Raw genomic sequence first — 11,433 nt, 5'->3', positions numbered from 1 at the left:
TTCATCAAAGAGGCTTAAGAGCAAGTCACCATTATTCAGAGTCACTTGAAGGCAGCTCAGAGCCGACAGAAGGCTTATATAGATAAGCGAAGAAGGCCCTTGCAGTTTGAAGTTAGGGATTATGTGTACCTCAAGGCGTCTCCTATGAGAGGGGTGCATCAGTTGGTGTCCATGGCAAGCTAGCTCCCCGATATGTGAGTCCTTACAAGGTTTTGGCACAGTGTGGTCCAATATTGATAAGCAATGATTACTCTACCATCGACCACGGTGGAGAAAGCAGAAACGCTCAAAGAAAGAAAACAGAGTATCACGCAACAGAACCTTAAAAATATTCTGAACACCAGAAACAGAGCAATGTAACAAGCTGCACGATTCGCGCGAGTAAATCCGGAGAAGCAATTACCAACGGATCCCGACGAACTCGGCGCCTCCTTATCCTTGGGCGCAACCGCCCTCGCCGCAGGCGCAGGCGCGGGCGCTGACCCCCTGACGGGGGCGTACTCGGCCGCGCCGCCGCCAACTCCGCGTCCTCTCCCCGCACCTGGCGCCGGCGCCCACGCGTTGCCGCCGCGGCCGCCGCCGGGCCCATACGCCTGGCCGCCGCCCGCGCCGGGGCCGCGCCCTCCGCGGCCGCCTCCGCCTCCGCGAGGACCTTGGTGGTAACCGCCGCCTCCACGGCCCCCACCGTAGCCTCCTCCGTCGTGCCCGTACCCCCCTGCTCCGCCACCGCCGTACTCGCCTCCGCGGCTGCCTCCGCCTCCGCGCGGCCCTTGGTGGTAACCGCCGCCTCCACGGCCCCCACCGTAGCCTCCTCCGTCGTGCCCGTACCCCCCTCCTCCGCCACCACCGAACTCGCCTCCGCGGGGCCCGTATCCGCCTCCGTGCTGTCGCCCGTATCCGCCGCCACCTCCGCCGCCTCTACGGCCGCGCTCGTACTCCATCGCAGGCGTGGATGGAATGATGATGGATCGATCAAGCGCCGAGGGTTTCTGTTCCGGAGCGAACGCGTTCCCTTCCCTTCAGGAGTGTTTTTTCGCTAAAGCGCAGGTGAGATGACGATGTTTAAGGGCGTGCTGGGAATGCGGGATTTTTTTTCTATTTCTATATTTTTTTTTTTGTAAAATTAAACTGATTTTTGTAAAATTTCTGTAACATGCCCTGTTATCATGGGCGTGGGCTCGCCGTAGAAATTCAGGGAGAAGTGGGGCCGTAAAATGCCGGTTTTGCCCCGTCGTGGTCCGCGGGTGGTTTTGCGGGAGGCGGAACGTGTGGGCAGTTCGCTGGACTGACGAGGTATAGCTGAAAATATTATTAATTAAAATATTGTTGATTAATTTGTTTTCGTTGACTGAAAAATACGCTTTATAAGCTAAACGAACCGAGCAGTGGATGGCGGAAGCTGCGAGGGCAGAACTGGGAGTTTGAGAACGCAGGTCAACACAAGTCAAGTTCCGGTGGATATGCATACGTGTACTAGTACTCGGATTATGGAAAAGAATTTCTTTTCGATGGAAGGCAGGCACACGTAAGGCCAGGCCCAACGCGACACCGTGGCGTACTGCCCAAGAGTCCACGGTGATTCCTGTAGTAGTCCCGCAGACTCTACAGGGCCTGTTCAGCTGATTAGATTTTGGATAATTTTAGATAATTTAATAGTATTCTGTAAAAGAGAATAAGTTAAAACAAGTCGAAACAAGACGAGAACTGGCTCTTGCAGAGACGTTTTGTCTCACCTGACAAAAAACTGGGGCAGCACATGAAGGGTGCGTTGGGAGAACGAGTATAGGATGGATCACTTTTCTCAGCCTGTGCCCCTACGCACCTGACATCTTTTTGTACTGCTGGTCTGCTGCGTAAAAGAGAAGAATATGCTTGGGTTGAGAGGACGAAGGCCTTGTTTCATTAATAAGCCTTATCGCTTGTTGGTTTCGGCCAGAGTTTATCAGCTATGATATAGTATTTTTCTCTTACGATAAAGTAGTACTAGCCGGATTTATCAGCCCAGAAACCAATCAGCGAACAAGCTAAATGTCTATGTGGCCTACTACTTTAATTTGGGGCTAATATTCAGTACTGCCTCCGTTGGCCATGCCCTAATCCATATGCTTTACTTTTTCTTTTGTAAAGATAAAGATCACGTAATCCATATATTCTCAATTCGAGTCCTCCTGGAAATTACATGGAAGTTGCCCTCCGGATGAGGCGGATCGAGACCGGAGTCGAGTCGTCGTGACTCGTGACGTCGTGCCATGCCGGCCAGCTTGTTGTGTTCAGGTGCAGTTCGTACACTACACTACTACAGAAATGAACTTGCGTAGCGTTGCATAATTGGCCTCCGTGGCGGGCACTGTTTTTGCCCGCCACGGTAATTCGGTGGCCGGCCGGCCACTGAGACGCCCGCTGCGGTAAATCCCCATTTACCGCAGCGGACATCTTAACGTGTCCACCACGGTAAATCGATTTACCGTGGCGGGCACACTAAAAGACCCGCCACGGAAAAAGGCAAGGCCCAAATGGCCCAGCGCCGGCCCGATAGTTGTCTTCATATATAAGCCAGCCCTTAGGGATCCCTTTCACTCCTCTCACCCCCTCGCCCTCCCTCTCACTCTTCTCAGACGCGGCCGCACTCCCTTCCCATGCGCTGCATCCTGAGAGACGAGCCACTCTCCCTCGACCCCCACCCCTACACTCCCCATCCTCTATCTCTCCCGGCGGCGGCGGCGCTCTTCTCGGCCGTGGTGGCGCGGCTCGCGCGGGCGGAGGGCGGCGCGGTGGCGTTGCTCGCGCGGGCAAAGGGCGGTGCCGTGGCGCGGCTCGCACGGAGGGAGGGCGGCGTGGTGGCGTGGCTCGCGCGGGTGGAGGGCGGCGTGGTGGCGTGGCTCGCGCGGAGGGAGGACGACGCGTTGAGGCGGCTCGCGCGGGCGGAGGTTGTCGCGGCGGCCCGTCCTCCACCAGGCTACAGCGGCGCGGCGTCGTCTCGATCCGCCTCCAGCGACGGCCACGGCGGCGGATCTGCCCCGGCGAGGGCGTATCCGGCCCCGGCGAGGGTGGATCCGGACCCGGCGGCTCCACGGCGTCGATCCGGCCACCAGCGGCTCCACGGCGTCGATCCGGCCATCGGTGGCTCCACGGCGTGAATCCACATCTGGCGCCCCTCTCCCGGCGGCTGGTGGGCCTGTCGACGGCGGATCCGGCGAGGTGGAGCTCAAGGCGAGCTCGCATCGGATCCCGGCGGCGCTAGGGTTTCGGTAGGGTTTCGGACTATTGGGTTGGAAACGGGCTCGCCGGTGGGCTGAGAATGGGCTCGCTGGCGGGCTCCTGGTTTTTTTTTGTTTTTTAAAAACATTAACCGCGGCGGGCAAAGCCGCCTGCCGCGGGAAACCGAAAACGCCCGTCTCCAGTAAAGTTTGTGTAGTAGTGCCAGCGTCGTGGGCTAGTGGCATTAACTACTCGTCCGTAGTGCCTGACTGAGTTTATTCGAACCAATAGATGATGATTACGGTTGTTAAGTACATCCAACCTACGGTAACGGTACAGTATTAAACTTTACTCCAGCTCGTAATTAACAATGGCATTAATCACCTCTAATGGGCCTGTTTAGTACAGTTTATAAGCAACTTATGGCTAAAATAAGCTGAAATCAACAACCAAACGTCACGCTTTTCAGCAGCTTATTCTGGCCACGCTTATTTCCACAGCTCCCATTTGTACTAAAATGCAGAAGCTGGATCAGACCAGCTTATTTTGACCGCTGTTTTTACTCTATTTGTGTAGCTTGCCTGGAAAGCGCTTCCCAGATAAGCCGTACCAAACAGGGCCGATATATGGTGGGTTGTTTTTTCCAAAGGGGAAGGAGCTATATTAATCTGAATATCTGATGGCATAATTTGCTTACATCCAGGTTTGTAGATAGTAGCATGGAAGATATACTAGAATAAATCCAGAGCCGCTTAACCACATTAGTCACCTCCAATGTATAGTCTTCACCTCCAAGGTATGGTCTCGCCGATTGCCTCTTGATACTCCAATTATCGACAAACGACAGGTTCCAAACATTGAAAATGCCTCATGATCCAATGCCATGAGAACTTATCGAGACGAGCGTGACACATTGAAAGAGCATGGATCCTTTAGTCGTCAAAGATGATCAAGAGACCATCAATCTTGCACCGTCGGTGTTGAAAGTCCGGATGACTTCCAGCCATCGCAATATCAGAATCTAACGAGCACTACTGCAGAACCTAGCTATACTCCCGGTTCGCAACCCCCTTTAGTCCCGGTTTTAGAACCGGGAGTACGAATCCGGGACTAAAGGGCCTCTCCTTTAGTCCCGGTTTCGCGCCCGGGACTAAAGTCCACCTTTAGTCCCGGTTGGTAACCAACCGGGGCTAAAGAGGCCTCCCGGCCTGACCACGTAGACCGGCCCTTTAGTCCCGGTTGATAATACCAACCGGGACTAAAGTTTTTTTTTTCCTTTTTTTTTGTTTCTATTTCTATTTTCGTTTTTTCTATTTTCACGCTGCTACTAGGTTTTTTTGTTTCTATTTCTATTTTCCTTTTTTTCCTATTTTTAATTGATGATTCATTTTGGTTTTTGAATACGCATTCTACGCTGCTAGAATATACGTACGTTTATAATGTTCAACATTTTGTATAAACGATAGTACGAAGGACATTTAGTCAAGGATCAGCGGTACAATCCTGTTCAAGTTCGTGCTGCATGGTTCGAGAGCTGAGCTTTTAAGTTAGCGTTCACTCTTCTGAGCAAGCGAGGTGGTGCTAATAGGTGGGACTGGCCAGCAATTCCAGCATATTACGTACTGGGCCGGCCCATCGAGGCTCCTGTAAGCGCCCGGGACTAAAAGACCTTTAGTCCCGGCTGATAATACCAGCCGGGACTAAATGTATACCTTTAGTCCCGGCTCGTAATACTAGCCGAGACTAATTGATTTGGTCGTGTTCAGTTACATCGGTGTCAGCTCAAAAGACTGCCGGTTACACAAGCTTTAGTCCCGGTTGGGAACTAAAGGTGCCTTTTTAATCATTCAAATCCACACAAGTACACAAGTACGTCACAGCCAAGCACACAAGTACTCTCTGAAGCTTTACTCCCGGGCAAGCACACAAGCACACAAGTACTCTCTGAAGCTTTACTCCCGGGCAAGCACACAATTACTCCCGGCCAAGCACACAAGCTTTAGTCCCGGCCCAGCACACAAGTACGTCACTCTTCGGCCAAGCACACAAGCTTTAGTCCCGGTTGAAGACAGCAACCGGGACTAAAGGTTCCTTTCTAATCTTGGGCGTAGCCTCCATTCGGGAGTAGACTTTTACTCCCGATTGGAGGGACCAACCGGGAGTAAAAGTTAACATTTAGTCCCGGTTGGTAGCTCCAACCGGGACTAAAGGTCCCCTGCAGCAAAAGTCTGCCACAGTAGCCGTTGGGCATGACCTTTAGTCCCGGTTGGACCTACAAACCGGGACTAAAGATCTCTCTAGTCCCGGGCACGAAATATATCGGGACTAAAGCCAAATTTCAAGCTGGATCAAAAGTCGTTTCTCTACTAGTGGAGCTGATAAGGACTAACAAGGAACACGAATATCCTCACTAGTCGCCTACAGAAACAAAAACAATATGAAAAACATTGGCCTGGATGCCTAGGTAATCATTTGCATCAAATTTCTCATTTCTCTACAAGAAACAAGATTCCGCACGAGGAACTAATGAAGGCGATGCTATCCAGTAGCTTTTAGCCTTCACCGCACAATCTACGTCTATATCTAAATCTAAATCTAAATACTCTAATAAAGCTAAATCCCGCTAGATGTTTTATCTCTTCATGTAAGGTGTCCACATCATTTCCCACTAAGTGCCCCCACTAACTTACAGTTTGATCATACAAGCTATCCATGCCATCCTTTTTTATTACAAAAACTGTCCATATCATCTCATTACGTGCAATGCTTTTAACCTTTTAATCTATCAGGATATATCTCATCTACATATGCTATTTGTTTCATCATCCTATCCTTCTAAAATATGATCTAATATTCTATTAGCTTACCGATTTTTACCAAATTCGATGCAATAAAGACCCCGTTCGCTTCGCTGAAAAAACAAGCCGAAACACTGTTCCGGCTGATTTGTTGTGAGAGAAAAACACTGTTCCGGCTGAAAAAAATAAGCTGAAAAGTATGGATTATAAGACAAGCGAACAGAGCCAAAATAATATACGAACCAAGCTCACATATACACACGTAGTAGCCATGGTACCATATAGCAATGCTATATATATACAATAAATTGATTACTAAGAAAGTCTCACGTGGGGTATCTTCTAACTTATTCAATTATAAATCATAAGTACTATAACTATACTAGACTACGGAGGTCCCTGCTTCCCCTCGCTGTAGCACGAGTCGCACAGAGAAACACTTCATTTTTTTAGTGTCATTTGGGGAGTGGTCACAAAACTTGATAACAACTACTCCATTTATTATAAATTATAAGTTCTTCTGATTTTTCTACATTTTAACAATATATATCTAATCTAGATATACACTATGTCTAAATACATAAATTTCTACATGCTAGAATAACTTATACTCACTCCATTCCAAATTATAAGTCGCTTTGACTTTTTGGTGCATCCATCTTGCTATGCATCTAGATATAATAGTATGTCTAGATACATAGAAAAATAGATAAACCTAAAAAGTCAAAACAACTTGTAATTTAGAACGGATGGAGTAGTTTGGAACAAAGTGAATATTTATTATGTTGTTAAGTAAATATATCTAACGAGATTAATACTAACTACCCGCAAAAAAGTGACTAATAATAGCCGGTACTTATGAAACTTTAAATTATGAGATCCAAACACTATTTTACTAAACCTTAGCCTAAATTTATGCGAGTAATTTTAGTTTCGGTTAACTATTTCTTCCGTCTCAAAATAAGCGCACATTTTGCGCTATGAGGAGTTAAAAAAATCTTAAATTTGACTAGATTTATAAGAAAATAATATTAACATTTGTATCATCAAATTTAAGATTAATTGATTCCTCAAAGCCTGAGATATTTGGTTCCCCACCATTGTTTGCCATGCCACACATGCGGATACCACATAAAGTTGGCTGGTGTTTGGTTTGTGCATAGACCGTAGCTTTTTCGATGTTGATTCTTATCATAATTGTGATGGTCATTTTCTTCGCATTGCCTTAGGCGATGAGTGGCAGACTACGAGAATCGTGTAAGTCAAACTTATTTAAGTTTGACCAAGTTTACTGTGAACATTGTTAACATTTATGTCTCTAACTAATTTTACTATAAAAAATATGTCATAACTAATTTAATGATATTTATTTTATAGATATTAATATTTTTTATATAACTATGGTCAACAGTGAAGCATTTTACTACTAAGAGAATTGCACTGTTTTTGAAACGTTGGAACGGAGGGAGTACAACGATAGACAAGCACGTCAAAGCTTGCAATGTCAGCTCGACACGCATGCTGTGCTACAGTGGCTTTCTAGACAAGGGCGCGGTGCTAGACCGCTTGTGGCTACAGCCTACGGTGGCTTCCTAAGCGCATGGAAACTCGCGATGGCAGCTTTTGGCAACCGTTAGCTTGTGTCAAAACCTCGTCCACGATCGTATCGACAACGATGATGGCACGTCAAATCAGCAGCGTACTAGAGATGCTTTATCGAATCGGATAGGATCGGATCGGATCGGAAGAGTCTCGAGTGCGTACCCCTAGGCAGGCAGTAAGCAAAGAATCTGCATCAAAAAAAAAGTAAGCAAAGAATCTTTCCGGTTTGTCCCTGATCCTTCGGAGCGAAGGCACGCCAGGCATGCGGCTCTCGAAGCGGACGCAGGGGTACAACCGTCAACCGGGTATGACGAGGCGCGTGGCAAGGACAAAGGAGCTGCTGGGCTGCAGTTTGCAGAGGGCCCATGCACGCCTGCGCCTCGGTGGGTCACCTCTGGGAGGGCTGGGAGTGTTTCGTGTCTTTGGACGTTCGGCTGGTTTAAATGGACCCCGGGTTCTAGAAACTTCTTAGCTTCCACGGCAAGCTGCTGCTTTTAGCCGTCCACAATGGGCATCGGATCTCGAAAGGCCACAGCGTGGGAAAACAGAGCATCGGCGCCCTTTGCCAACATTGGTACCCACGTGAATCAAATAGTGTGCCAGGCTGCCAAGAATAGTGTACTAGAGGAAGTCTTTTTTCTTATTTGTTGAGTAAATAGGCATGGGTTCCTGTAAGGCCGTGTTTAGTTCGGCGGATTCGGCGCCGTCCGAATCACTGTAGCGACACTGTAGCTATAGTATCATTTTGTTTTTATTTGGCAATAATTGTCCAATCGTTGACTAATTAGGCTCAAAACGCTCGTCTCGCAAAGTACAACCAAACTGTGCAATTAGTTCTTGATTTCGTCAGCATTTAGTACTCCATGCATGTACCGCAAGTTTGATGTGACGGGGAATCTTTTTTTGCATAGTGTTAAAGTTGGGAGTTGGGGGTGAACTAAACATGGCCTAAGTGCGCCGCTCTCCATTTTCTTGGCATGGGCACTAGTGGAGTAGCGGTTGCAACGAGGAAGAGCGACTCTCCATCTTTCTCGCTCTACTTGGAGCTTTACTTAGGCCCCGTTTGGTAGGGCTTCTCCATCGGCTTCAGGAGCTGTTTGGAGCCGTTTTCTACCAAACGGGGTAAAGTAAAATAGCTTTATTTGTGAAGTTCCTAAAAACATGCTCTTACAGTGATTTTGGGTGGGATGGAGCCAAAAAAAAAAGTGGCTTCTCCTCCAGGCCTCTAAAAACATGCTCTTACAGGGAAGCTATTTTGCCGAACGGTTTACCAAAACTGCTTCAACTCCACCGGTGGAACTGTTCGTGGAGCTGAAGAAAAAAAAAATGACTTCAATAGTGAAGTGAAGCCCTGCCAAACGGGGCCTTAAGCAACACACTGCATAAAGGCCAGATGCTCCAAACAAAGAAAAAGGGCCTGGGTCCCTCCATGTCTAGACCGTATGTACTGTAGTAGTCTTTTTTTATATATATAGTATATACCAACAAAAAGGGCCCGTACGTGGCTGCTGCTTGCGGTTGCCGTTCCCGCGCCCACGGAGCGTGGGCCGTTGGCATCACGGCGGCAGGAAACAAAATGGGAGCATCCGAGGCCGAGATGTATAGTATTTGCCAGGCCTAGCCAAATTCGGCCCGTTCCGTAGCATGTTGGGCTTGTTCCATATTGGGTGGGAGTTCCCCAATCAAGCTGGACACACTACTCTTTTCAGGACACGAGCGCCTGTTTTTTCCTTGTCATTCACTCCGATTGATTGTCTTCCCTATATCTATTCTCTCTCTACAGAGATCAAGCCCCTGGTTCCTTGCTGCCCTATCTCCTTGTCCCTGTTACCCTTTGTTAACAAAAAAAAAAAAGAGAGGAGATTTGAGGATCTCGAGCTTAAGGTGGTCAAGGGAGCAACGTTGAACCAAGGAAGGCGCACAGTGAACAGACAATCCCAACAGGATTGCTGCTAAGCCAACCATGTAAAACAGTTTTATTCCATTGGGAATGCACAAACTCACCCAGATCCAATACTAAGGCCCTGTTTAGTTGCACCCCAAAATACCAAATTTTTCAACATTTTCCGTCGCATCGAATCTTTGGACGCATGCATGAAACATTAAATATAAATAAAAAATAAAACTAATTACACAGTTTAGACGAAATCCACGAGACGAATCTTTTAAGCCTAATTAGACTATGATTGGACACTAATTGCCAAATAACAACAAAAATGCTACAGTAGCGTTTTGCCAAAAATTTTGACATCCAAACTGGCCGTAATCAAAAGACTCCGAACACAAACCTGGCAGCTGAGCAGTCCAAAAGCAGATGGTTAGTACTTTCCTTGCCATTGCAAAAGGCACAACTTTCACCGTCACCACCTTGCCAATTTCATCTAAGTTGACTGACGTCGGATACCATTTTGAAACATCAGCCACACAAAGATTCCTTGCCACTGTAGGAAGCAACATTAGGACCTTAAGCATCAGCTACCAAATATACTCGTACGTAGCAACGTGTATACTAATAAAAATAGCTTAAAACTTATTATTGGACACAATATTTGTCGTAGAATTTTCGTTCTAAAATATTTGTTGTAGAATCTCCATACTCTAATCCTGAGCCAAGGTTTGGGCAGACCCGATATCCACGTCATCCGATAACCTCCGAGCCATTGGATCGAGCGAACTCATGATATGGACCATCCGATGTGGATCGGTGCGGGTCTTCAACCCGCTTTGTCATCTACCCGAGCTATCACGAAACTTCGCGGGCCGACGCTCGTCCCCTCCGCCTGCTCCGCCGTCTCCCGTCTACGCTCCACCTTCTGCTTGCCGCGCCACCGGAGCGGGCTGGAATCGCTGTCACCGGTGAGCTGGCGCTGGCGGCTGGCCCCCGGCGCTGCAGGCTCCCGGCCACCGCGTGAGGTGCTGGCGTGGCGGGGATCTGATGGCCGGTCCTCGGCGCCGCGGCTCCCGGCCAAGGCGTGTGTACGAACGGCAGCGGGTCCCGGCGCAAGCCCCTTGGCGGGGCAGGCCACCGGTGCGGATCCCTGCCACCGGCGAGCTGGCGAGGCAGCAGGCTAAAGGCGCGACGGGGATCCCGACGCGGCAGCAGGCTCCAGGTGCAGGAATAAGTCATGGCGGCGGCTCCCGGAACGGTGGCCTCGTCCCCCGGCCATGGGGCTTAGCTCACGAGGAACTGATCTATGAGGTCCAGTGTTAGATCCAGAGCAACACAATTGGCCACCGGCTAGGGGATCCTGTCACTCTGCCGGCTTCAAGCTACATCGAGTTCACCTGCCGCAATTGCAGTTGGAGAACAGGACGCCATATATGCTTAGAGGACGGCAGCGCCGCCGTACCTCCGTCTCGCTCACCATACTCAGATCGTCCTTATGAGAATCCTGCAGGTGCTCCTCGCCACACAGCTCTTCCTTCCTTGAAGGAGATGAGCAAGCCGCCTACCCACACGCAGCAGTGCTCGTCGTCCTCTTGTGATTGCCTCTCTTACATTCCAGTTCACTTTGCCAATTTTCTGGGCAATGTTATCTTGGTGACGGATCAAGCACCCAGAGAGCTCAATGTTTCAAAAGGTCTGTTTCAGTAAAGTATTTTATTTGCTTCAGCTTGATCGGAACATGTAGAAAGACAAGTCAATGTATAGTGTGACGTAAGGCAAGTAAATGTCATAGATGGTTCCCATGGAATAGCATCCTTTTATTACCTTGTTACTTTGTTAGCAAAACGAAAACTGTAGAATATACAAATAGGTTAAGCAAATGTATTTAGGCATTCACATACCTTCTGAAATGAGTAAAATGACACAATAATTTTTACCTAGAATAGA

At 48.5% G+C, this 11,433-nt stretch overlaps 1 protein-coding gene across 1 annotated transcript; it reads right to left on the bottom strand.

Moving 5' to 3' along the window:
• Positions 1 to 307: 307 nt before the first annotated feature.
• On the bottom strand, positions 308 to 941 carry LOC136532360 (putative glycine-rich cell wall structural protein 1). Its single transcript, XM_066524961.1, has 2 exons — positions 404 to 941; positions 308 to 321 (listed from the first exon to the last, which is right to left on the bottom strand). Exons 1-2 carry the CDS (start codon positions 939 to 941, stop codon positions 308 to 310), a joined length of 552 nt encoding a protein of 183 aa, XP_066381058.1.
• Positions 942 to 11,433: the final 10,492 nt, after the last annotated feature.

Source organism: Miscanthus floridulus, unplaced genomic scaffold, assembly GCF_019320115.1.
Source record: "Miscanthus floridulus cultivar M001 unplaced genomic scaffold, ASM1932011v1 fs_589_1_2, whole genome shotgun sequence".
In the NCBI taxonomy this organism is placed as follows: domain Eukaryota; kingdom Viridiplantae; phylum Streptophyta; class Magnoliopsida; order Poales; family Poaceae; genus Miscanthus; species Miscanthus floridulus.
The sequence above is the reverse complement of the archived record's forward strand: the minus strand, read 5'-3'. Positions and strand labels throughout refer to the sequence as shown.